At 34.4% G+C, this 27,503-nt stretch overlaps 1 protein-coding gene across 8 annotated transcripts in view; it reads left to right on the forward strand.

Annotated features, from left to right (window-relative positions):
• The window catches only part of LOC140441301 (serine/threonine-protein phosphatase 2A 56 kDa regulatory subunit gamma isoform-like), a 158,684-nt gene that overhangs the window by 96,900 nt on the left and 34,281 nt on the right, over positions 1–27,503 (forward strand). For all 8 annotated transcript variants that reach the window (XM_072531940.1, XM_072531936.1, XM_072531939.1 and 5 more), the window contains 4 exons: positions 3,716–3,915; positions 10,224–10,399; positions 23,125–23,386; positions 24,628–24,918. In XM_072531940.1, the coding sequence (XP_072388041.1) occupies positions 3,716–3,915; positions 10,224–10,399; positions 23,125–23,386; positions 24,628–24,918 (929 nt within the window). The remainder of the gene's footprint in view (positions 1–3,715; positions 3,916–10,223; positions 10,400–23,124; positions 23,387–24,627; positions 24,919–27,503) is intronic.

A 27,503-nucleotide genomic window follows, 5' to 3' on the forward strand; every position in this document is an offset into this window, starting at 1 on the left:
TGGAGTCGTTCGATCCACCTGGCTATCTGACCCTCTGGATTCTTAAACTGCATCAACCACTTAAGGGCGGCATGGTCGGTTCGGATTAAAAACTTCCTTCCATAGAGGTATTGATAGAAGTGCTCTACTGATTTCACTACTGCCAGAAGTTCTCTTCTCGTGACGCAATAATTCCGCTCAGGTTTTGAAAGGACTTTACTAAAATATCCGAGGACTCGTTCCTGTCCTCCTTGAATCTGAGACAGCACTCCTCCAATTCCCACGTTACTTGGTATTCTCTTGCTTCCTCTGTAAGTCGCGTTAATGGCTTAGCGATATCTGCAAACTTCTTAATAAACCTCCGGTAGTAAGTACATAGTCCAAGAAAACTTCTCACTTGATGTTTGTCAGTTGGTTTTGGCCATTCCTTAATGGAATCGATTTTTCCCTTATCCACGGCCACTCCTTCTTTACTGACTATATGACCCAGATAATTGACTTTACCTTGAAATAGCTGGCACTTCTTGGGGTTTAGCATCAATTGGGCAGCTTTAAGTCGATTAAAAACGTTTTCTAAATTCCTCAAATGATCTTCGAATGTCTCCCCCAAGACGATTATGTCATCTAAATAAACCAGGCATGTTTTCCAAGATAACCCTCTCAACACATTTTCCATAAGCCTCTCAAATGTCGCAGGAGCATTACAAAGTCCAAATGGCATAACGTTGAATTGCCACAATCCAGATCCTGTGGTGAAGGCTGTCTTTTCTTTATCGACTGGGTCCATTTCTACCTGCCAGTATCCAGACTTCAAATCTAAAGTAGAAAACAATTTACTTCCAGCCAATGTGTCCAATGTGTCATCGATCCGAGGCAGAGGATAACTATCTTTCTTGGTAACGTTGTTCAGCAAACGGTAATCCACACAGAACCTCGTCGTTCCGTCTTTCTTCTTAACCAGGACCACCGGAGAGACCCATGGACTCGTAGAAGGTTCTATCACCCCGTCTTTCTTCATTTCCTGAACAATCGTTTCAGCTTCCTCTCTCTTCGCCTGTGGTAATCGTCGAGCTGTTTGACGAATTGGCTTAGCATTACCAGTATCAATTTTATGCTTAACAACGGTAGTTCTTCCCGTCTTTCCTCCTTTCGGTACGAAAATATCACGATACTGCCGAAGAAATTCCCTTAATTTCCTTTTCTCCATCTGATTTAGAGACTGTCCTGCAACTGCAACCATTTGGTCGAATTTGTCGTTGGAATTATCAGATGTTGTCGCCTGACGAATTATGGATGTCACAGGTACACAAGTTCCTACTTTTGTCTCTTTCTTTATGGTCACTGGGTAGTCGTTGACATTGATAAGTCTCACAGGAATTTCTTTAGCCGAAGTCACAAATTCCTTTCCAATTATGATTCCACGGCCAACCTCATCGTCGTGGTTCCAAGGCTCCATCATAACAGGTCTCCCTTCGTCTACAATTCCCTGTAGTCGCGCTACTATGATCGTTTCGCTTCTCGCAGGCACGACTGTATCTTCTGTAATGGCTGCTTGCACAGTGTTGTCATTATGTGGATGGAGAAATACCTCCTCGTTGCCAACTTTGATTACCTTATTCTTAAAATCCAATTGGAATCCATGCATATTCATTACGTCCATTCCTAATATAACATCCTCTTCGATGTCAGCAACTATAACAGTATGGACAAACTTTTCTGCCCCAATTCCCAATTGTACCTGGATTTCTCCATGAATGTTGGCATTTTCACCTGTAGCGGTCCGAAGTCGTAACCTCGTTGGTAACAGTTTCTTTCGGCTGTTTATAACTGTCGGGCGTATAATGGTTCTGGTCGCTCCGGTATCCACCAACAACGTATGCTTTTTACCATTTATGTCTCCATCTACATATACACTATCTTCACGACATTTCAAAGAAGCTATTAGTATGAGAGGGTCTTTGGAAAAGTTTTGGGTCGAAGCTGCCCCCCTAAGGCTGACCCGTTCTAGTTTTCCTGATGGTGAGTTTCTTGATTTGCGTCGTACCTAGGGTGCTTACAGGAGCTTCGTACGTGTCCTATTTCGCCACAATTCCAGCATCTGATGGTCTTCGTTTTCTTGTATGTCATGCTTTTTATCATATTAACGAGCTGGTCAAGTTTATCTTCATCTCCTTCCTCTTTTACAGTTCTAACTTTACTGTACCCGCCAGAGGCCTGCGTAGCTGACTCGTATTCGAGGGCGGCGGATAAGACATCAACCAGCGTTTTGTGACGAGCTAATCGCAGTGTTCTCTGCATTTCATGATCACGAAGACCATCAATAAACGTTTGAACGGCCAATTTTTCCATCATGTCTTCGGGAGCTGTTGGATAAGCATATCGTACTAATCTGGCAATATCTACCTCATATTCTTGAAGAGCCTCATCTTTCTTCTGTCTACGATTTTTAAGCTGTGACTGATATACATGCTCCAAATGTTCGTGGCCATATCGCATATTTAACCTCTTCTTCAGTTGTTCGAAATCATCGGTCTCCTCTACGGCTATGGTCTGAAGCACATCTAAGGCATCTCCTCGAAGAGCGATAGTCAGGTTTACAGCCTTTTCTTTTTCAGACCATCCATTTGCTCTTGCGGCTGATTCGAACTGTTTCATGTAGTTGTTCCATGATGATTTTCCGTCGAAAGTTGGGACTTTCACATGGACAGAACCTCCACTTCCTTCAAATTTCGGTCGTGTTTCCAACTTAAATTTCGTCTCGTCTTCTTTTATCTCCACTGTAATCGGATTGTTACCTCTCTCTGCTGTCCCTGTTTCCTCCATCTTCCTTTCCATCTCTTTCCATATCTTTTCTTCGAAGGCCAACATATCGGCAGCAACTTGGTCTTTTAACGAAGACATTCTATCGTCGAGGGCAGACATCTCAGAAGTGACTTTAGAGATGTTAGCAGAAACTTTACTTTCCAGAGAAGAAATCTCGTTAGAAACTTTGTTTTCTAATGAAGCGATGTCGCCGGAAACTTTCGAAATCGACGAGATAACAGCAATATGCTTGTCTTCAAATATATAAGTTTCCGGATCCAAACCTTCTTCTTTTAAAGCCTTCTTTAGTCGTTGAACTAAATCAGCCTTTTTCCCGGTAGAAGCTAATTCCCTATCTTCAAGATGCCTTCTTAAATCCGTAACTGTGAGCTCATAAATCGTAGCCATGTTCACAATTTATTTTATATTCACTTGTATTATTATTATAAGTCTAATTTATGTTCGACCCCACACCTGACACCATTTGTTGTGAATTTATTAAAAGGTTCAATATTTATAACACTTACGGATTTAATTTATTTCTTTATTTATATTAACTTATCTGACAATAATTTATTATATCCGTACGTAACAAATTCGCGAGCGCGGGTGTTGAGAATTAACTAACTGTTTTCAAAATAAAAGTTCCCTCATATTTATACGAAAACAGCTGCTCTAGAATCCCATGGATTTTGACCTCAATTGACCTGGTTTCGCCTCGAATGGACAGGCCTAATTCCGGAAGATTCGAATGGAACCAGTTTTTTTTATTACTTGGAGTTTATGCCAGCTATTCGAAAGGTCTCGTATAATCTAAAACAGAACAGCATTAGTCATAATATAATACGGTTATTTTAGGCCAGGATAATTATCGTAACACTATGTTATATATACATTTTATATCAATAGTAACAAACACGTTATTTCTTTATAGAGGCTCCTGCGGATGAAAGAGAAGATTTATTCATTCAAAAACTTAGACAGTGCTGCGTGCTTTTTGACTTTGCGTCGGATCCCCTTTCTGACTTAAAATGGAAAGAAGTCAAAAGGACTGCACTTCAGGAAATGGTGGAGTATGTTACAACACAGAAGAGAGTGATAACCGATAACGTTTATGGAGAAGCTGTAAATATGGTAAGTGATTTATAAGAATTGGTTAAATTCTTTCTAATAGTAAAATAAGTTGTGCGAATATCAGACTAAACGTCCACAAATCCTTTAAAGTTATAATCAAAACAGGCGTAACCTATTTTTACACCTCTTTATAATGGTAAAATTACCAGTATGTGTACCAGAGTGCAATAGGTACAATTTACCGTTGACGCTCGAAATGAAGCACACGAACGTTAGCCGGGTATCCGAAAGCCAAGCCTTATTAGAACCACGAAACCAACTAACGCCACAAGGCAACAAAACAACTCCGTACCTTTGGCTCATGAATACCGTAACAGTCACCTCCTCGTGAGCAAACGACGCACAAATTTCGCGTACACTTATCGAGTAAATAAAGAAACGAACAGTTTTTAAACATAGATATCAACGGGGCTAATATCCATATTTTGTCTGGATTCTGACATGTGATCCGTTTTAAATGCATGAGTCGGTCGGTTTTAAAACGCACCCTTGAATTTGTTTAGGTACCATTTGTCTATTTGAACTTTTTCAGCAGCTGAATATTCATCATCATCGGTTCTACAACTTTAGGTGATCCTTGGCCGATTTTACTATTTTCCTCCACCGTTTCCGGTCTTGTGCAGTTGTCTCCCATGGTTATATCTTATATTTTGCGTAGATCAGTTGTTACTGCATTCTTCCATCTTTTTCTTGAGCTACCCTTCTACCATCCACCATCACTCGATCTTAGTACATGTTCCTCCCATTAGGTTTGCCTTGATGTAGCGTTTTATATTTTCATCTCCATAGAGTGTTCTTCTCCATTCCCATGTTGTCTTGCTTCTACAAGGCCCACTTTAAGTCCGTAGTATCTTCCGTTTCAATACCAGTAATTTTGTTGATTCACGCAGGTTCAGGTCCATATTTCTCTTCCATACGTTATTATGCGGCGAATTATGGTTTTATAAACTCATATTTATTTTTACAGATCTTAAGACTATTTTTGATTTAAGCACCGTCGCTAGGAAATAATTATTTCATATATTCTGGAAATATTATTTCACTGTTTCCTAGCTTCCACGTTTTTTTTTATAGCTGTTATGGTTGCTCCCAAGTATTTGAATACTTTAACGACTTAGAACTTATATTCGTTTATAGATAGATTTGTCTTATCCTCGTTGACCTAAGACCAATTTTCTTGGGCTCGTTTTCAAATAGTATTTCAAGTAGTATTTTGGATCCCTGGGCAGCAAAACTGTTTGTCAGGTATGACTGTACTTTCCTTGGAATATGCAATACTGCATATTCCAAGACGAATTTGAACAACAAGGGGACAAGAAGATCTCCTTGCCTAAAGACCAGTATCTATAATAAATTCTTATGATGTGGTGTTGCCAATTCTGATTCGTTCGGATGATTTATCCACGTACACCTATGCTAATCGTACTAGCTTTTTAGCGACTCCCATTTCTACCAAAACTTTCTACAATATGGAAAAACTTTTCCAAAACTAACCTAGGATAAAGAATTGATCTATAGTTGATCTTTCAAGTCTAAAGCTACACAATAGGTAATCGCCAATTGTAGCTTCTGCATAGGGAAGTAATCTTCTCAGTAATATTATAGACATTGCTTTATATGTTGTATTAACTAAAGAAATTCTTCTATAATTCCTACGAATGTGTTTATTTTCCTTTGTGTGGATGGGTACCCTATCACTTTCATCCCACTTCTTCGGCATTTCCTCTCATTATCAGTTACTACTTTTAATGGGAATAAGCCACTTATTAATAATATAAGGCTTATTCCCATTAAAAGTAGTAATTGCATTAGGATGCCACAAGAAAATAGTTTCTCTTTGTCAGACTTCGATTGTGAAACAATATATTTTCAGATGAAGTAATTCTCCTCCTTTTCGAAGAAATTGCACCTGAATGCCATCTGGATCAGGAGCTTTATGTTTTTTAGGGACAAAATTGCTCTCTTTACTTCGTTCAGCCTTGGTATTGATATCTCAGGTTCAGCTGACTGGTGGTGTCTTTGTTCACATGTCATTGTTAGCTTCTCGATATTTAACAGTTGCTTGAAGTATTCTCTCCATTGACGACTTATTTCCCCATCATCAGTACGTAATTGTCCTGTCTCATATTTTGTAAATCTTGGTTTGTTGACCCTGTTGCCTTTCATTACTTTAGTTCCCTCTAAAACTGCCGAGACTGACCGGTTCTTTGTTTCTCCTCAATTTGTATTTGTGTTTCTAAATATTGTTTTTTGTTTCTTAGGAGTTTTCTCGTTTGTGCTCTAATGTTATTGTAGTCTTCCCTGTTCTCTTCTGTAAGTCTTGTTACTAAGTCCAATCTTTTATTGTTTTTCTGGTGTAAGCTTCGTTTACACTCCTGGTCGAATCACTGTTTTTCTTCTTTCTCTCTTTCCCTATGGTTTTTGCTGCAGCACTTTCTATGATGTTTCATATATTTTGCTATTTTTGGTCTATGGCCAACTCTAAATTTGATACCTTCTCTTCCAGTGCCTGGAATTTGATTTGTATGTTTAATTGATATCATTATCAAGCAGATCGCGACTTTTAATCTCTCACCTGTTTCCTCATGGGCTTTGTTTTGACCACCTCGTGTGTAGCAACTTATTATTCCGTAAATAAAAATATATTTTTTCCTTTGAAAAAACAGTTTTTAAAATATTTAGGTGTTTATATTAATTGTCACTTAAAATGACATATAGTATGTAAAACTCTACTATATTTTCCATATCTCTGCAATATTCTTAATTTAACTTACTTAAAGACAGTAGCTTGTTCATTGAAGTGTCATGGGGCATGGGATTGCAGAATGTTTCTCATCAAACTAAACTTAAAATACTTCAAAGGAGGTTTTTGGAAAATAACACCAAAAAATTACGTTTATATTATTAGAACTTATTTATAGGCAAGCAGATATTTTTAAGATTCCAAAGTTATATTTGTTGAATATAATTTTGTTTACATGCAATAATAAACACTTACTAAAATCATTAGATCATACAACACCAGAAGAAAAGTTTCTTTTCTCCTCTTATCTTATGTATTCACACTGTAACTTTTGAAGATCTCAGTCAAATAAGAGGAGAAAAGAAACAAGGTAGATGTTAACTATTCCATATATTAGCGGAAACGTTTCGTTTTGTACTTACAAAACAGCATCAGTAGTCCAAATCTGCAAGAGTAACACTCTTTTAGAGCTCTTTAAATTAAAAGGGAAGTCCAAAAGTGACCTCTCATGTTGAGTGAAAGGAGATAATAATATAAAATGTGACTTACATGAACAGTAATACAATATCGATGGTAATTACAGCTACCAGTGTTACAAAGAATTGGTCATAAAATCAAAAATTCACGTAGTGTAATCGTATTGGTAAGATTTGAAGATTTAAACACAAATAATGACACCGACACACGAAGCACGTGTCTATTTTAAAGTTAAATTGAAAACCAATGCAGTTAAAAACACAAAAACATTTAATAGTAAAATTACCACATGATTATTAAAAAAGAAGCACTTAAAAGTGCATACCGGGAAAAATGATGACTTAAGACATGTCTTCGATATTAATTGCCAGTCCGGAGAAACACAATCAAATGAAATCACAATCCGGAGAAGCCTTAACATGCTGTAAGTAAATTGCGGGAAAAAAGGCAAATAGTAATAAATGTTGCGATGTAATGGGAGAACTCAGAGATAGCACCTGGTGGAACACTAGAATTAAGTGATAAAGCATCTGATTCTCCAACATCAGTCAAGGTTGGGGTATGTCTCTGATATGAAACAGTGAATAAATACTTATTAATTAGACAAAGAGGATATGAGTTTTGTAACAAAATATCTTTTAACATAAAAGGGAGTCTATTCTGTGAAGACCATGTGTCAGCCTATGTACTCTAAAACTTAGACATTGGAGTAGGTCACGGTTCGTAGACTTACTACGGTTGCCTCTTGCGCCTAACCAATGAACATTAAGCCCGAAACTGTACTCTCGTGACTGCAATCGACCTGACCTCTACATTCAGTTTCAATCGCGAATAAATGGGTTTTGTATTCTTGTGTACTCTGGTGTCGTGTCGTAACTCAAGCATCCCCACCCCAATCGGAAGAGGCAACCGTAGTAAGTCTACGAACCGTGGGAGTAGGTTATGTTTAAACCGCGTGTGATGGCACGAAAAAATAAGATGGAGTAATTCAAAAAGCGATTACTGGCCATATCTTTTCTATACCAGGAGGTTCTTAATACCTGATCACTACCCCTGTGGACACGCATGCCCAAGAAAGGAATACTATTATATAATTTCAAGTTCATATGTGAACTGTAGGTGACAATCATAGGAATTGAAAATGTCTAAGGAAATTTGGACTTTGTCCGGTGGTAAGGCTAAACACAGGTCGTCTACATACCTCTTGACAAAAGGGATATGAAAATCCAACAGTTGAATGAGAAATCACATCGTCAAGTAATCGAAGCTGACAAGGATGTACTCATCAGGAAGTTGGAAATTATTTATGAAAGAACTGAATCTAACAGAATCTCCAACATTAAACTCTTTATCCACATTATGATTTATTATATATATACATCGGTTTAGAACGTCTTTCGACGTTGTCCGATACCTAAACACCATCTCTTCCTATCTTCGCAGTCGTTTGTTGTTAAATTTCTTTCGCTCATGGACTTGTTTACGCCGTGTTGCCATTCTAATCTGGGTCTTCCTCTTTTCCGTCGACTTATCGGTTGCCATTCTATTACTTTTTTGGGGAGTTTTGATGCTGGCATCCGTTGAATTATTTAATATATATAATAAGAATAAATTGCCGTTAGGTGAATTGATAGAAGAAACAATGGACCTCATACTGAGTTGGGGTTTATGAATTTTTGGAAGGCAGTAAAGTCTAGGGGAGTAACCATTATAGAAATGTAAAAATTTGGCCGTAGACTCATCATTTACATTGGATCTCTTAAGTTGAGTAAGATATTTATTGATTTTATTAGTGATAGTGGAAGTTGGATTCCTGGTTAAAGGTTTAAAATATCTCTCATCGTCCAGCAACATTTGGCTAAGAGAAAGATATTCTACCTTTTCCATGACAACAGTGGCGTTGCCCTTATCAGTTACAAGAACTAATAAGTCAGGGTGGTTTTTAAGAAAAAGGGACATTTCCTTATAATCCAAATCCACCTCCGAAGGGAAGGAAAGAGGTTTATGGGAAAAGTTTTGCAGAATATTGTTGCAATTGGAACTAAGGTCAGTGAGATCAAGATCACCACCATGCGAAAGGACATTTTCAATGTCAGCAAGAATATTGCAAATGGAATAATCCTTGAAAGAGAGCTGTAATCCAAATTTGGCACCCAAAGCTAAAATCTTAGAGATATTAGGCGGGAGGTCAACTTCAGAAAGGTTTTTAAATATATATATATATATATATATATATATATATATATATATATATATATATATATATATATATCCATATATATACATATATATATATCCATATATATATATATATATCCATATATATATATATATATATATATATATATATATCCATATATATATATATATATATATATATATATATATATATATATATATATATCCATATATCCATCTCTTTCCGTACCACTCATCCTTTGGTCGATCCCAAATACTAACGTACTCTAGTTTAAGTCGAAGATCCATTTGGATTTTGTACTACTACGTTAAACTTTTTGTTTTCTGACCGGAATCTGAACCATCAACCCACTAGACCACTCGCAGTGAAGTGACTGTATTTCTCCTGCCTGGCCCGCTTTTCGCTATTGGACAGACGACCGTTTACCCTAGATATATAAAATCGTCTATAATTAAATGCTTCATAATACAATTTGTTCAAACACAACATGTTGCCTTAAACTTGTCAAATTATATTTTATATTAATATAATATCAAGCTGATGGTACGGTGTAACAAATATTTGAATGGTACAAACGTTTGTAATCCCTTTGCACAATCTCTGATTCTTTAAGGACTGTCTTCTTTTGCTAACAATTTTTTTTTCATGAAATACTCAACTTGAAATTAGACAGTAATTTTATTGTGTTGAACTATCATGTTGTATATTGTTATAAACATTATTACTATAGTATTATTCTAGAGTTCAAATAAAATGTCTTGTGAAGTCGAGGTGCAGGGATACAAAGTGGTATCTGCGATGTTGCTACAATACTAATACAAGACATTTTTTTATAGAACTAAATGAAATCATTAAATTCAATGTCTGATTTGCTTTTCAAACTTTCAGTTTGCTGTTAACCTTTTTCGAACCCTTCCACCATCGTCTAATCCTAACGGCGCTGAATTTGATCCCGAAGAAGATGAGCCAACACTCGAAGCTGCCTGGCCACATTTACAACTCGTCTACGAACTCTTTCTTAGGGTACTCGAAGCACCTGATTTTCAGGTTAATATAGCTAAACGGTAAGTCCTAATAGAATCTATATTAGATTTTGTAGCATTCCATTTTTTCAACGACTTCACAATTAATAATTGGTTTATCCTGAGACATCTAACTATTTATAGTTTCAAGGTACACAAGCCTTAACAACTATATAATGGGACAAACTAAAATACATGCAAAATTCAGATAGTTGACAGTTTATTTTTTTCTAATAATGTTTTTTAATGTATTACTATATAATTAGTTAATAACTAATAATATTGGTCCAATCAGCAACACAAAACAAAATATATGTACTCTAACAGAACTAATTAATAATAAAGAGTGTTTATTTTGTTGACAACTAAATATTGGGACATCAACGAATATTTATATTTAAAACGGACGATGCTAGCCCTTAGACTTTATGACCGCTCGAATTCTGTTGAGAAGGTAAATGAACTGCACATCTGCTCTATTTCGGTTTTTAGGTTCGTGTAGTGTCCATTATGAGTTATTTGTTAGTGTATGTTTCAGTTTTTGCTAACATTTACATTTGCTTGTTTCAATGACATGCTACCATTTGCTTATTTCAATGACATGTTAACATTTGCTTGTTTCAATGACATTTAGGTCAGAACTGTTGGAGGCGAAGAAAGGACATTAATTTTGTGGTTTTGGCCGTAATACAAGCTGCTTCGCCCTGCTGAAAAATATAATTCTAGCAGCATTTAATTTTACAATACTTGTAAGTAAGATATTTTGAGATTTGTTGATATTTCGCAGCATTTACGGTACCCTCAATAAATTAAAAACATCCTATCTATGAAACTGCCATACAACCCCAAATCATCACTCATTTAAGAAATTTTACGGTCCGTTTCAAACAATCTTTGTGAAAAGCTTCATGCTTAGTGCGAATAACTCGTTTGCGGTGATCAACATATACGTCGAATTTTGATTCTTCACTGAAAATTAATCGTGACTAATCTTCTACCGACCAAGAAAGTTTAGATTTTGCTGAAATGTTCTTGCTTTTGTTTGGGTGTTAAAAGTGGCTTTTCCTTTGCCTAGAACAAAATATGTTAAAATATAATAAACTACGAGTACACTTTTAAGTTGTTACATGTAATTCAACCATATAAAGCTTTAATCCAGATTTTTAATCATCAACTCAGCAATTTTTTAATTTGTAGAGATACCATTTTATGGAAATAATACAGCGATTCACTCAGTTTGACAAGAAGTTATTTGTAGAATATAGTTTGACGTGTGTTAGATTGTCCGGCTGCATTGTTTTTGCAGCCTAATTGTCTTGTGTGGTTTTTAGCAGTTACTTCAAACTGTCCTATTATTTAATTGTCACTAATTTTTACATATTTTGATGATCCTTATGGCATTAATGGGTTATTTGGATTATATAACACAAAATTGATTACGTTTTGTGATTATATATCATTTAAATTATTGCTTATTCAGCATTATTATCATAACTATAGCATAAGGGTGGCATTTTGACTGTTATACGTGAATATTTGGGTATGAGAAAGCTGTTTTCCAAATGGATGCCGCGTTTTCTCACACCACAGCAAAAACAACAACGAATTGATGAATCTCGTCGCTGTTTGGACATGTTTAATCGGAATAAGTCGGAGTTTTTGCATCGGTAAGTCACAATGGATCAAACATGGATCCATCACTTCACTCCGGAATTAAATCGGCAGTCATCCGAGTGGACAGCATCCGGAGAAAGCCATCCAAAGCGATCAAAGATCAAAAGGTTATGGCCTCTGTATTTTAGGATCCGCAAGGAATTATTTTCTTTGACTATTTGAAACATGGAGAAATTAAACAGTGACTACTATATTTCTTTATTAGAGCGTTTGAAGACCGAAATCGCAAAAAAAACTTTATTTTGCCTCATTTGTTAAAGAACAAAATGTTGTTTCACTAAGACAACGCCCCGTGTTGCAAGTCGATGAAAACGATGGCAAAAATGCACGAATTGGACTTTGAATTGCTTCCGCACCCACCGTATAGTCCAAATCTGGTCCCCAGCGACTACCACCTTTTTTCAGATCTAAAAAAATGTTCCGTAGCAAGAGATATCGCCTCGATGAGGAATTAATTTCCCAAACTGAAGCCTATTTTCAAGGCAAATGTAAATATGTAGTTTTACAAAGGCGGCATCAAAAAATTAGAAAAGTGTTGGAATTTTTGTATTGACCCTCTAAAGGAGATTATTTTGATGAATAAAGAATAATTTTTGCAAAATCATGTTTTAATAGTTAGGCCCAGGACTTCTTTAGTTCGGCAGCTGGGTACCTTTCTGTATACGTAAAAGAATGGATAGTTAAAAACTATTCTATCCCCATCTCAAGAAGTGGTACCAGTTCTTATGAACAATTTTTTTAAAATAAATTTTCAAATTTGATTATTTTGATTTATAACAGCATAACTAATAAACCAAGTATAAAACTTATACTTGAATAAATCAGGTATAGGCAAAATCACTAACAATAAACATGGGATAACTTAGATATAAGTTATACTTGGTATAAGAATTTATTCCAAGATTATACCGACCCATACCCTTGTTTAAGTCTAGTATAACCGTGGTATAACCTATTTTATGAATGTCAAAGTCATCAGTGACAAGAATATATTATGTTTTGTATTGTTTTGTGAGTAGCTATGTATATAATAAAAAAAGTGTTTAAGAGGTGTTGCGGCTGTCGAGGAAGTTGATAATTTAATTAACATGATGGAAAATACACGAAAAAGAAAAACTTTCCAAGAACGAATAAATCATTTTCATAATACACTGCCAATTTTTGCAACTTTTTGCACCTTTTTTGCAGTTTTAAAATACTCAAAACTCAACAAATAAGATAACAAATAAAGAAAAAGATATATTTAATGTCAGTTGTCAGTTTCAAAGAAAAATCAAAATTGACATATTTCACTCAATATGTCGTTGTTCTATGTATTTGTGCAAAAGATTGCGACATTGCCAAACTATTATTTCGAAATAAAGTGGGAATACTTATAACTAACATATACCGAGTTTATTTGTAACAAAATATTTTAGTATTATATTTACCTTATACTTAGGTTAACTATTCTAGATATAAATATGGAATAACATTAGAATACGAGTGTTTTATTAGTAAGACAGTATGTGTGTAGTCCCATCGTAAAGGACAGCTAAAAATTCATTTAAAATGCTATATACGTTTTGTATAAAAAGTTTATATGTAGTTATTAACAATTTTATCTCTTGAAATCGAAGATTTAGCGTAATTTTTAGTCATCATAACTTCTTACATGGTGCATATTTCTTTAACAGCTGCACATAGAAACATTGAACATATTTTTACAATTTACTATTGAAAAAAATATAATTTTTTTTTAAATATAAAACAAATAGCTTTTCGGCATTGTAGAATCAACAAACACACGGCGTGCTGCGTACTGACCGTCTGCGAACGTGTCGTAGTTACGCGCTCTTCGAGCGGTGTTTGAAATTTTAAAATAGGCAAATATGCTGTTAGAAAAATGTGCACGATGTAAAAAGTTATAACTACTCGAAGTGAGTAGTTATAACTTTGAAACTCGAAATCTTTGATTTCTCGACTTAAAATTGTTAATAATTTGTAAACTATAAACTTTTTATATACAAGATATCTAGCATTTTTAATTTATTTTTAGCTTTACCTTACTTTAGTGTACTTTACGATGGGACTATACCTAGTTGTAAATCAAAATACATATTAATAAATTGTGAATCAAAATTTGAAAATTTATTTATAAAAAAATTGTTTATAACTATAATTGGTATCACTTTTTGAGATATACGGCCTACATATTCGTATTCAGCGAAAAATTTTACAGAAAATAGAATATTTTTCAAGGATCCATCCTTCCATGTATACAGAAAGATACCCAGCTGTCGAATTACTTGATCGTCGAATTAGATTGATTGCAATGAATTTTATTTTAATTATATTTTTAATTATGATTTTATATTAGACAACAATAAATACTGAGTCTAATGTAGAAAAAAAATTAACTTATTGTCTACATAAATATAGTGTAAGTCAAGCAGTGACGTAGCCATAATTTTATTTCGGGGGATTCGCCCCCTTTTCTAAAAAACGTTTAGAAATTCAATCAATCAATGAATTATTTAATTTTTTTTTAATAATTATTTTTATATTTTTTTAAAATAATAATACTTACTCTTAAATTATGTTTTTCACGATATTAATAAATTACTTTTAAATTCCATTATTTGAAACATTATGGTGCCCAAAGATATTAACATGTTATAACTTATGGAAATATCTATTAAAATGCAAAATTGTAAGTGTTAAATATGCTTTTTTGTCAATATATCTAAAATTTTGTCTGAATTGACGTTAATATTTTATGACCCCATAGTAGAGCAAGTCCAGTAAGTCTTTCATTACCGGATCTATTTCTCAAATAGATTTTTACTCTCTTCACAGTTGAAAATAACCGATCAAAACTGGTCGTAGTAACAGGAATATAATTATATATAATATATATAATTCAAAATATGGAGGTAGCTTTGGTAACTAGTTAGCTTTATCAGGAGATGCAAAGCCAGGAAGAAGTATTTGAAATAAAGTCAAAATATTTTCATTGTTGATATATCTAGAAAGTAGATTGTCTAAATATGAAATGAACGTTGATACTTTAAAATATTCTTCAATGGAATTTGTTAGATGATTGTCTCTACAAGTCTGTCTACTTTTGAGGCTCAGAAGAAGCTCAGTACCAAAAATATCTTTAGATAATTTAGAAGTAGAAATAAAAAGTTTTTCAATTTCGGATTTTTTTCTTAAATCTTCTAGAGTAGAGATAATACCTTTGGTACATGTAATAGCACTAACGAAATCGTAAGAAACACTTTAAAGAATATGGATAATGGAAGCGTAACGCTTAAGATCTTTTCACAAACCAAGAGGGAAATATTAAGAAACTGCTTTTTTCTATCGCTGAATATAATGCACTAGCTGTTCACGAGCTTTCGCGACCATATTGAGAAATTTCAACAAACCAAGTGTGACGTTCAATAAAGCTAGTTTACAAGTTACAACTCGCACAAACTACTAAACCTATTCTTTTTACATAACAATCTGGAATGTGAACTTGAATTGCATATTGTACGGTCTTCTTGCTAGCTTAACCATTTTTTCTGAAAAAAATTAATTACTTGATTTTAATATATAATATAATAATACTTAATTATTAAAACTTAATTTAAAAGATTCAATTTCCTGGTAGGTTCTTAAATTATTAAACATTATTATTATATTTTTACTGTGTATATTTAAAACACTTCTTCACAATAATCTTCAGAAAAATCAAAATATTTGTTAAATTTAAAATACAATTGTCGAATTCAATATTTTTTACGTATTTTTTGAATTTTAATATCATTATTATTTGATATTTCGGGGGGTGTCTGCACCCACTGGACACTTTCCCTGTCTACGTCACTGAAGTCGAGATAGTGTTTTTATGTCTTTTACTTAAATCTTGTTACTATAATCTCTCTTCGATGCTAGCCGTCGGGGGTCCCGGTAGGCGCCGATTAATGTCGAAATTATGCTCATAAATGATAATGCCACTGCATTTTAATTTCCTTCGGATTTTTATTTCCTTTTTTCTTGAGTTAATTTTGTTACATGGCGCAGAGTATAAAATATGCATAATAACATTTTGTTTCACATGAATAGTGCAAAGAAACACTAACTGCTTGTTGAAAGTGGTGAAACACTGTACTAAAAAATCACAAAAACAATAAATTTGAGAATTTTTTATGTATATGCTAGAAGAAATAGTAATGGATCTGAATCTGAAATGATATATAATCTGGATTTTAAGTTACCATCAATCTCTGTCCAACTGCAGAAGTTTTAGAGGCGCATAAACATACTCAGATTATTGCCTAGTGATCTTAACATTGAGGGCTAGAATTTCAAACACCAGTAAAGCAAATAAAATGGATAGAAAAAAAATGGAATGTACATAAGCTGAGAGATGCGACAATTGCAGAACGGTACTCGGAAAACATCATCAACAGGCTAGGGAATCAAAATGTAAATGAAGAAGGTCAGACAGATGTAGACTCCTACTGGAAAAGAATAAAAGAAGACATTGAAGCAGCAGCGAATGATGAAATAGGAACAGAAATTTGTGCCCGTAAAATCATTGGTTTGACGATAAATGAAAGAATGCAACAAAATAAAAAAATTAAGCTTACAGAAAGATGCTTACCCGACGAAATAGAACAACTGTAGAGAATTAGCAAACAAAGAGAAGAGAAGAAAAGAGGACACACAAAAGAAAAAAACGAAACCACTTAAATAAGGAACTTAAATACATAGAAAACCTCAACAGAGAGAAAGAATTCAGAGCATTCTATATGACTGTTAACATCAACAGAAAATAATTCAAGGCAACCACAAGACAATTCAGAAGTCAGAATGACGACCTATTAACAACAAGGAAAGATGTATTGAATAGATGGGTGAAATACTTTAACCAGGCACTTAATATAGAGGAAGAAAAAGAAAACCTGGAAGACGAAAGAGATGAAGTAAGAGGGCAGGCGAGAGGGAAGAGGAACCACCAACGATTCTTGAAGTTAAAGATGCGTTTAAAAAAACTAGCCAGAAACAAATCACCCGGAATAGATAATCTCTCAGCTGAACTATATAATGAAGGTGGCTACGATACCATAATGGACCATAATTGCATTACAGCAGCTGATAAAAAAAATATGGACACAGAAATCCCTCTCCAATTATTGGAATACTTTGCACCATTCACAAAAAGGCAATATCTTTGAATGCTCTAACGACAGAGGAATTGCGCTTCTAAATGCAGCGTATAAAATATTTTCCACAGTACTGTGTCAGCGTATGGCACCATATGGTAATATATGGAAAATACTAGGCTGGTTTCAGAGGTGGTAGATCGACAATTCATCAGATTGCAACCCTGAAACAAATTTTAGAAAAAACACTGGAATATGGCATTGATACTCATCACATATTTATAGACTGCAAAGCAGCCTACGACTCTGTGAATAGAAGAGAAATGTTCAAAGCAGTGAAAGAGCTAGGAAAACCAAATCAGTTGGTAAATTTAACAAAACTAACTCTTGAAAAAGTTGAATGTAGAATACAAATTCAGGGGGAATTGTCTGAACCTTTTAAAACAAATAACGGGCTGCGCCAGGGAGGCCCTCTTTCCTGTATACTGTTCAATCTGGCTCTGGAAAAAGTAATACGTATGTCACAAATCACAACCATAGATTCAATATATAATAAATCAGTGCAAATCCTTGCGTATGCTGATGATATCAATATTGTTGGTAGAACGGAAAACACTGTACGATAGGCATATGTAGCATTAAAAGAATCAGCTACAAAAATGGGTTTAATAATAAACACCAACAAAACGAAGTATATGAAAATAAGCACGCCACCACAAGTCCTACGACTTCTTGTTATAGAAAACGACGTCATCGAAGCAGTGAACGAATTTGTATACCTGGGAGCGCTCCTTAACATTGAAAATAATACTACCGCAGAGGTAAGCCGCAGAATTTGCGCGGCCAATAGATTCTATTTTGGGCTCAATCTCCTCCTTAAATCCACAATTATATCGAAAAATACAAAAATAAAACTCTACAAAACAAAAATACGCCTAATATGTGGTTCAGAGACCTGGACTCTAACAAAAAGTAATGAAAACATATTATAATGTTTCGAAAGAAAACTACTAAGGCGACTCTATGGAGCAGTAAATGACAATGGAGTGTGGAGAATACAATACAACTTCGAACTTTATAGAATATACTAGGAACCAGATATCGTAAAACATATTAAGATAAGACGTCTGAGGTGGATAGGGCATGTAATGCGGATGGAACAAAATGACCCAGCTAGAAAAACGCTCCTCAATAGACCCATTGGTCAGAGAAGAAGAGGAAGACCCAGAACAAGGTTCCTTGATAACATCGATGAAGACATGAGAAATACGGAAATACGTGCTTGGCTGAAGAAGGCGATGGATATGGACGACTGGAGAGAAATTCTTGAGTAGGCTAGGACCCACGCAGGATTGTAAAGCTAAAGTCAGTCTCTGTCCTCCCTTACAATTGAATGCCTGTCCCGAACAAGGTTATAGAAAAGAAATGTGAATGAAGATATTTCCAGGAGTCATCGCAGCATAAAATATTATTCACCAGTAAAAATTCGGGACATATTAAAAGAAGTTCTATTAAAAAAAAAACACTTTGTTACATTTTAAAAATTACTCAGAAGAGTCTACAAAAGCTACACGAAAAAGTGAAGTTGAACGCTCCACAATAAGATAGAGGCAAATATTCAAACAGATCTACGGCTATACCAGATAATGCAGTTCTCAGATTCTCTAGTTTCTTTTTCAAAATTGTCAACGTTGCATCTGGGTATACCATTTTAAAGATTTCCAGAAGAGATATGTATGCTTCATTCCTCCGATCTCTGTTTGAATACGAATACACTTAACATCTCACAAACAGCAGGAAGTTTTGTAGCTCTTCAGTAATTCCTCCAGTATGGGTAAACACTCCCAACGGCTGCCGGAAGTTAACTGATTCGTGTGGGGTCGGAGTTGTAGGTTGGCCAAGAAGGCTTCACACGTCACGACTCGACAGGTTTTATTAGTCTCGATTTATGCTTAAGACGCATGTATGTTTTGTTTAAGGAGAAATATCCCGTTGTCAAGTTTAACGAGAAAGTGTACATATTCAGGTCCGAATTTAATTTCAGATTCGATATACCTAGATCTGATACTTGCCAGTATTGTGAAAATTTCTACCTCGAACTTATTAATACAGAATCCGAAGAAGATAAAACAAAAATTTTGAATGAAAGTGAACTTCACCAAAGGCGAGCAGAAAAGGCATATTATTACATTAGTGGTGACATTAAACTACCAAAATACAACATTATTATGTATTGATCTACAGCAAGTATTTTCTGTCCAACTTTGAAGCAATCTCTTGTCTTTTATTAGAGACAGTACTGATGTTATAATCAAGCCATCCACAATATAGGTACAAATTATATTTTCGTGTGTTTTTGACATAAAAGTATAGCTAAACGGGGATCTGCTGAAATAGTCTCATGTTTATTAAAATATGTTTCGACGAATTTTAAGCATATTTAAAATAATGTAGAATACAGCAAACTCATCGTTTGGTCTGACAGATAGATGTATTGGACAAAATAATAATTTTAAACTAATTTCTCCTTATATATATAAAATATTGATAATTTTGTAACTATGAAATATTTTTAAAAAGAACAAACATTTTTAAAAAGCGGCAACAGTTTTTTGCCCTGTGACCGTAACTTTGATTGAGAGGAAGAAGAAAACGGCTATGGTTTATTATGTAAGACAGTGGCTAGAAATCATCGCAAACGCACGATCTTCCAAGTCATTATTTATATGTTATATGGAAAATAGTAACTTTCAAGGACATATTCCAAATTATATGCGTACTGAAAAAAGGACCCATCATTGGAAATAACGGAAGTGGTTTCGCTCCGAATTATCAGACCTACAATAATACATGTTAGAGTGTCACAATATTTTGAAACTGAAAGAAAATGAAAGGTTTTCTAAATAGATGCTTCTCATGTGACCGGGAATCACCAAAACCTCTGAAAACTATATAACTCTGTTCTTACGGTTAAAAAATAAAAGGAAGAAAAGTTGTTGGATATGTTCAAAGTTATTCCATTAGAATATAGGAATTTTAGTATAATTTGCCAACTGAAATTAATTTATTATTACTACAGCTGTTGCATTGGACATTCATAATTATATCTGTATTTTTTAATTTATTAATTTCAATAGATTCTAATAAAGATAGCTTAATGCCTTTATTTCGAATATGGAGAATTTGAAATTGGTCATTAAATTTATTCAAAGCCCTTTTGTGTTCTGCTATACGTTTGTGAAAGGTTCTTCCAGTTTAACCGATGTAAGTTTTTGGGCAGTCACCACATGTACGTTTTGTATACACCACTGTTTAAGTACTTTTTATCTAGGCTCTTGTTGTTCTTAATATAGTTGCCCAAGTTGTTGTTTGTTCTGAAAGCTAGTGTTGTTCCTTTCTTTTTTATGTGTTAGGATATTTTTGTTGATATGTTGCCTGTATCTTCTTCTGCTCGATTACATATACGGTCTGTGCTACACTTGACCAAGGTTCTAATCAACCTGTTATAACCTTGTTCAATGATGTTATAACCTTGTTCTTCTGAAAGGCGTTATTTGTCCTAATTTTACTTTTGTGTATAGGTCAAAGTGATTGTTTTTCTTTAATTAATCGCTATATTATGTAAGTAAATATAAATTAATTATCGACACAATTTCTTTGATAATTATTATCAGTGTTAACGTACGCGGTCTATTTGGGTAGTATGTCCTAGAAACCGTATAATATACCCCTACTAGAATTAATAAATTATCTTGAATAATGAGAAAAATATACCTTTGACAAGATGTGATAATTTTCCACATATTAGCTACGCAGTCAACCGTTAGTTAGTTAGTTATGAGGTCTATTTGTTTCGTAACTCAACAAACGTGTTAAACTTATAGGTCTCACTTATATTGACAGTTGACAATTTAGTCGACTTTAAAATATAATCATTTAAGGTGCATTCCTGATTCCTGTAGCAACTTTAATGGAGGATAGTACATTGAATCACTTGTAATCATCTTTAATTCTGAATCGGATAAGTAATACGCCATTAGTGATCACAGAGTTCTGAATGCTTAATTAAGAATATTTTGTTGCAAACTTGGGAATTTCGCTCCCAAACTGTTGCTTAACAGTTTTTTAAATATGCAAGTCAGCGCTCCTCGTCGAGGCAGTCACACATTTCTTCCTGCTCCTCACGAGCAGCTGCTGTAGTGGGTTCATTAAAAATCAAGCTCTTATACCAACCAAGGCATGGGTCAGAAGTAGACCAGTTCTCTCCAAACATTTTTTTCAAAAATGTGTAAACATTTTTGGTCGTTTCTTGGGTTAAGACATGATGAATTAGGAGTTCTTCCAGTCTCACTTATCTAAGATTATTTTTCCCTTTTTCTCAAAGATACAAAAGACTCTTCTCATTAATACCTGTAGTTTTTCAAGCCTCTTACCAACACAATATTTTTGTAAGACTTTCATTTTCTCATTTTTCGTAGGTGTTCAATTTCTTCTTGTGTCTGGTAGCGTATTTCAATTCTCTTTAGTTCACTAATTCATTGGATGTCCTTATAGTATTTACTTAGGTTCTTAATATCAAGTAGTGGCCAATCTTCTCCTAGTGCTCTTACCTTGCCTATACCACTGTAGATGTCATGGTAGTCCTGTTTAGTTAAAATTATGGGTTTTTTGGCAACTACTTTTCTGCTCTTCCAAAAACACGGTCGGCGGGTAAAAAACTATGTCCGAGTACAGGGAAATACAAGAAAATCTTTTGGATTTATGTTTTGTGAGTTTCCAAAAAATGAATTAGTATTCTCAGGACAATATTATTTTTATTTTGACAAACACAACCATCGTTAAACAACCTTAGTACAGAACAGCCTTGAAAATCGGCTTCTGTCAAATGGTTAAAGGGAGCCGATGATATTTCCACGCTGCCTTTTCCTGCCTGCTCGTCTGTCCAAATGTAGAACATCAGGTTTTGAGTTTTTAGATCAGTAATACAAAAGTTATAAAACCCAATTTCTCTTGAAGATCAAAGCAAAGGCCAACAGAATAAGGAAGAAACATTCATTTTCATGTACTCATAAAACGCCTTTGCTCTTCTTGAATGCATCCGCTTTCCAACCATTCCAACACTTCCAATCACAGACATAGAATACAAATAGACTGACTGTTGCAATACACGCCCGTTCTCCCAGTGCGACAGAGAAAACTGACGCAAAGCAGTCCCTGCATCTCTTTCTAATGGACCGGGTTTATCGACCACGTTACCTTCCCATTGGTCATTTAGGTCTCGTGGTCGATAAACTCCGCCCATTAAAAAGAGATGCAGGAACTGCTTTGTGTCAGTTTTCTCTGTCGCACTGGGGGAACGTAGTATTGCAGTCTATTTGTATTATATGTCTATGCTTCCAATACAAAACCCTTACATAACCTCAAAGTAAGACTCACTGGAACAGCTAAATGGCAGTTGCAGCATTCCTTGATTGGTTGGAAATAGCCAGTTTGCATGTGGAAATAAGTTGGTTTGAATGTAAAGGTGGTTTTTAACATGCTTTTACCATTGGGAATATTTTTTTACATGAAACAGAATAAACTACTTTGGCTACAACAGAACAATGCTTTGGCACATCTAACTTAACTTTGATTTATGTATGACTTAAGGCTGTTTGCTGTTACCTCCTCATATAATGTCCCTAATCTGTCTCAATGAACTCAATAACGGGCATGCAGGCGAATCTTGAGCATGGTAAGGCAGATTCCACAGAACACAAAATAAGCCCATTTTGCTGCAGTAAGACCGGAGGAAATCTGACGTCTACCAGAAAAAAAAATCACGAATGATCATTAAATAACAATAATAATATTGGAGTTAACAGTATTATTGTGAAAGTATCTAATGATAATAAATACAATTTTTGACGAGTATAAACGTAATTTAATATTCATATATTTTTTGTTTATTTTTAGATATATAGACCAAAAATTCGTATTACAACTATTAGATCTATTCGATTCAGAGGATCCGAGGGAGAGAGATTTACTCAAGACTACATTACATAGGATATATGGCAAATTTCTTGGCCTTAGAGCATTCATCAGGAAGCAAATCAGTAATGTGTTTTATAGATTTATTTACGAAACCGAACACCATAATGGAATTGCCGAGTTATTAGAAATCTTAGGTTCCATCATTAACGGTTTTGCATTGCCTTTAAAAGATGAACACAAGGTAAATATATACATATCTCATTAAATTTTAGTGGGGGTTCATTATAATAATGAATTGCACCAGTCAACACAAGTATTGGTGTCGGAATTTTTTAACTGTTTTTTGACCGATTTTATTTATCCGTTCTTTTTCAAAGTATTTGAGTACATATTTTTATATAGACAGAGTGATTCCTACATAAATGTTGGATTGAATACAACTTATTAGAAACACATTAATAAAGAAGAAATAAGGTTTATTCTGTAAAACAGATTAAATTTGGAAATGTATATAATCAAAATAAATATTTACGGTGGTTGGTAGCTACTCTAAAAACTTTCTTTCGAGAGATCTCTTGCCCAATTCTTGAGTGATAATTTGAAAGTTATTAACTGTTAACCATATCTCCCACTTTGTTCGTAATTTTCAGGCTTATAATTACCAAGAAAATTTTGCAAAACTTTAATAAAAGGGAACTGTGCATTGAACTCAATTTTAGTCATTGATTCTGTGAAGGGTGGGTCTTTTTTATGTTGCTTGATCTTAGGTCCATCAAATATTCGTGCTTTCTCATAGTTGCAGATAATTTATTTCCCTAGTATTTAAAATGAAGACTATTTTGATCAGAAGATTTTACTAATTGTTTAATTATTATTATCCGGATTTGAGCCAGACGATTACTCCCTATAAGGATCCCTATAAGACCCTAGAAAGATCTTTCACTGTCATCTTTAGTCTCTGCAGAAGTTATATAAGTACAGATGTTATATAACTATATAAGTATAACAAGATTTTAGTTCCTTATTTTACCACTAGGGAGCGGTCATGTCAGCGCTATTACTGCTTCTAAAATATGAAAAAGTGGAACAACAAATGCAACTTTAGATATTTAGTGGATCCGGGTCTGACCAAGTATCTGCCTCCAATCAGATCGATCTTTACCTACTGTTTGTTATCTTACGGCTTCCAGTGAAGAGTAGGTATTACATGATGTCTTCTGCATCATCCTGAGGTTACTCAGTAGATTTTTTTAACCGATCGCACTTGTTATTACCGTATGGCTTGCCGATCTTAACCTGGTACCGCCGAACTTTGACCTCTAATATCAGGTCAAGTTATCCAAACATCATGGTCACTTGATTTTTACTTCTTATACGCTACACACTCTGCTCACGAATGGTCTAGATTACGATTTATAATATCCTAGTATTTTTATTGATATTATTATAAATAGATGATATAACGATTTTATTCTGTTTTAGCTCTTTCTATTAAGGGCTTTGATGCCCTTACATAAAGTAAAAAGTTTATCAGTATATCATCCACAATTGGCCTACTGTGTAGTCCAATTCTTAGAAAAGGATGCTTCTCTTACTCAGTCAGTTATTCAAAGTTTACTTAAGTATTGGCCAAAGACGCACAGTCCCAAGGAGGTGATGTTCCTCAACGAACTCGAAGAAATACTCGATGTGATAGAGCCCGCGGAATTTCAAAAGGTTATGGTACCATTATTTCGCCAGTTAACCAAGTGTGTTAGCTCGCCGCATTTTCAGGTATTTTATTTTTATGCAATATCTATAAATTTATCATTTATGAATAATCATTTTGCGTAGTTGTGCATTTATAAAATAAAGATAAATAATTTGGTTAGCGAAGGTAATTTCATTTTTTTTTTTTTTTATTAAAAACTCATTAATAATCTTTGTAATGTAATATTTTAGTAATCTTAGCGCGGCCAAAAATATTTGTAGCTTGTTTGTGACATTCTTACTCTTCTTCTGTTATTAACCTGTAAAATATAATTAGATGTTAGGATTAGATCAGGAGAATAAGCTGTGTGACGTGAGAAGAATTCTAAAGGTGTTATTTTCATGATAAAAGGATAAACGTTTTGTTGGTTAGTTGACGTTTAGTTATAATTTGTATCATGAATGTGTTGCTTGTGTGAGTCCATTTTAAAAGAGGTAAAAAAGAAATAAATTAGACTTACTCACAATCAGTTTAATTTTACTACCCAAGACGACCGGTTTCGCTTTCTAAAATTTGCAAAGCATCATCAGGTCAGTGGTACAAAGTAAATTAAATGCTGAAATTATAAAAAGCCCATATTAGGGTGCTGTCTTATAAGGATATAGATCAAAAAAGTTATAGATCAAAAAAAGGTTTTAGTAATTATGCCAATATTACATGTCTGTGTTAATCAATATGCATAAATTGCATTAGCAGACAGAGTAACAACCGACAATTTGGTAACAGAAAAAATCTGTTGAATTGTAATAAATTAGAAATAAACAAAATACTACTTACGTTCCGGTACAAGAGTTATTATATAGTGATTGGTGATTCATAGTTTAAACTATCCTTTATTACTGATAATGAGTGATCTTCGGTCAATGTTGTAACTTTTTAACAACTTAGGAGGAAGTTTCTTGAGGGGAGGGATGTTAACAGATGATGTAGGAGTAAGGTATATGTTATTGTTTGTTGAAAGAAAATGTGATGTTTTATATTATTTACCTCTTTTATATTTTTTACCTCTTAAAATTTATACTAAATAGTATGTCTACCAATGTATACACTTTGTATATATTTTTGATGCAGAGATATGAATGTAGATGTATATGCAGGTTTTGTTGATTATCAAAAAGCCTTTGACAACTATGTCAACCATCAAAAGATGATCGAAATTCTGAGGACAACTGGAATTGACGAACACGACTTGCGAATTATCTCAGAACTATATTGGCATCAAACGGCAACAATTGAAATAGAGCACACAACATTCGAAGATATACGAACTCGACTAGGAGTGCGACAAGGTTGCGTCTTATCACCGCTATTATTTAATCTGTATTCGGAATCTATATTCAGAAAACATTAGACTAGGTCCAAGGTGGAATCAAGATTAACGGAACCAGCATAGACAACATCAGGTTGTCAATACTGGTTCGGCTGCTATAATGACGCTGATGACACCGTCCTAATAGCAAGCTGCGCACAAGAACTACAAAATATAATAAATGCGGTAGTTCGTCATAGCGAGATGTTCGGTTTACATCTAAACGTTTCCAAAACTAAAAGTCTAGTATTTTCAAAGAAACGAACAAATGTACATTTGTATGCCAATGCGCAAATAATTGAACAGGTAACGTCCATAAAATATTTGGGAGCAAACATCAACAGTCAGTGTAACCCAAAAAAAGAAATCTTATCAAGAATCGAACAAGCGAGCAAAACACTCATGAACATGAAATCATTTTTTACAAGATCAGACTTTTGAAATGTATATATACAGACGGATGCTGAAAATTCCATGGGTACAAAAAGTTAACAATGGTGAGGTACTTCGGGTCATGAGTAAACAAAAAGAATTAATCAACAGTCAATAATAGTCAAAGAGAGAAAATAAAATACTTGGTTCATGTATTGAGAGGTGAAAGATATTAATTACTCCAAATCATATTGGAAGGTAAAGTGCAGAACAAAAGATCAGTTGGAAGACGCCAGAACTCCAGGCCGAAAGACCTGAGGAGATGGTTTGACGGCTCATCCACAGAAATCTTTTGTGGAACAATTTCCAAAGCTACAATTGCCATTTGAGATCTTCTACCCATTGAACATGTGTGGATATGAAGACATAAGGTTGGATGGATTTCCTCCTTCGTCGATTTATTTGTAGCACCTTCGGAATGAGATTCAGAATGCTTAGACCTCTATAACTTAGGAAGATATCGATCACTTTATTCGAAATATGCATCCTAAAGTAGAGGATTGCGTTACCTTAAAAGAAGCTCCAAGTCATTACTGAAATTTAAGGATATGGACCACTCTGGTCTGGGAACCAGAAACGCACGAAGTATACGCTTTGTTGAATTCTGCCAAGACAATAATATGGCGGTTCATAACACTTAGATTAAACTATCTAAACGACGGCCCTATACATAGACGTCTACTCAAGACTGCGAAGGAAAACATTCCCAAGCTGCTACAGAAATTCAGATTGTGTACAATCCAGTAATCGCAACTGTGATAAGTAAACTTAAAAAAAATCTAAAGCCTAAGTCAAGACAGAAAATGACATGGTGCTTTGCCAACCAAAGACAACAAAAGCTATACAGAGAATAGGTAGATACACAGT

Source organism: Diabrotica undecimpunctata, chromosome 5 (assembly GCF_040954645.1).
Source record: "Diabrotica undecimpunctata isolate CICGRU chromosome 5, icDiaUnde3, whole genome shotgun sequence".
Classification (NCBI taxonomy): Eukaryota; Metazoa; Arthropoda; class Insecta; order Coleoptera; family Chrysomelidae; genus Diabrotica; species Diabrotica undecimpunctata.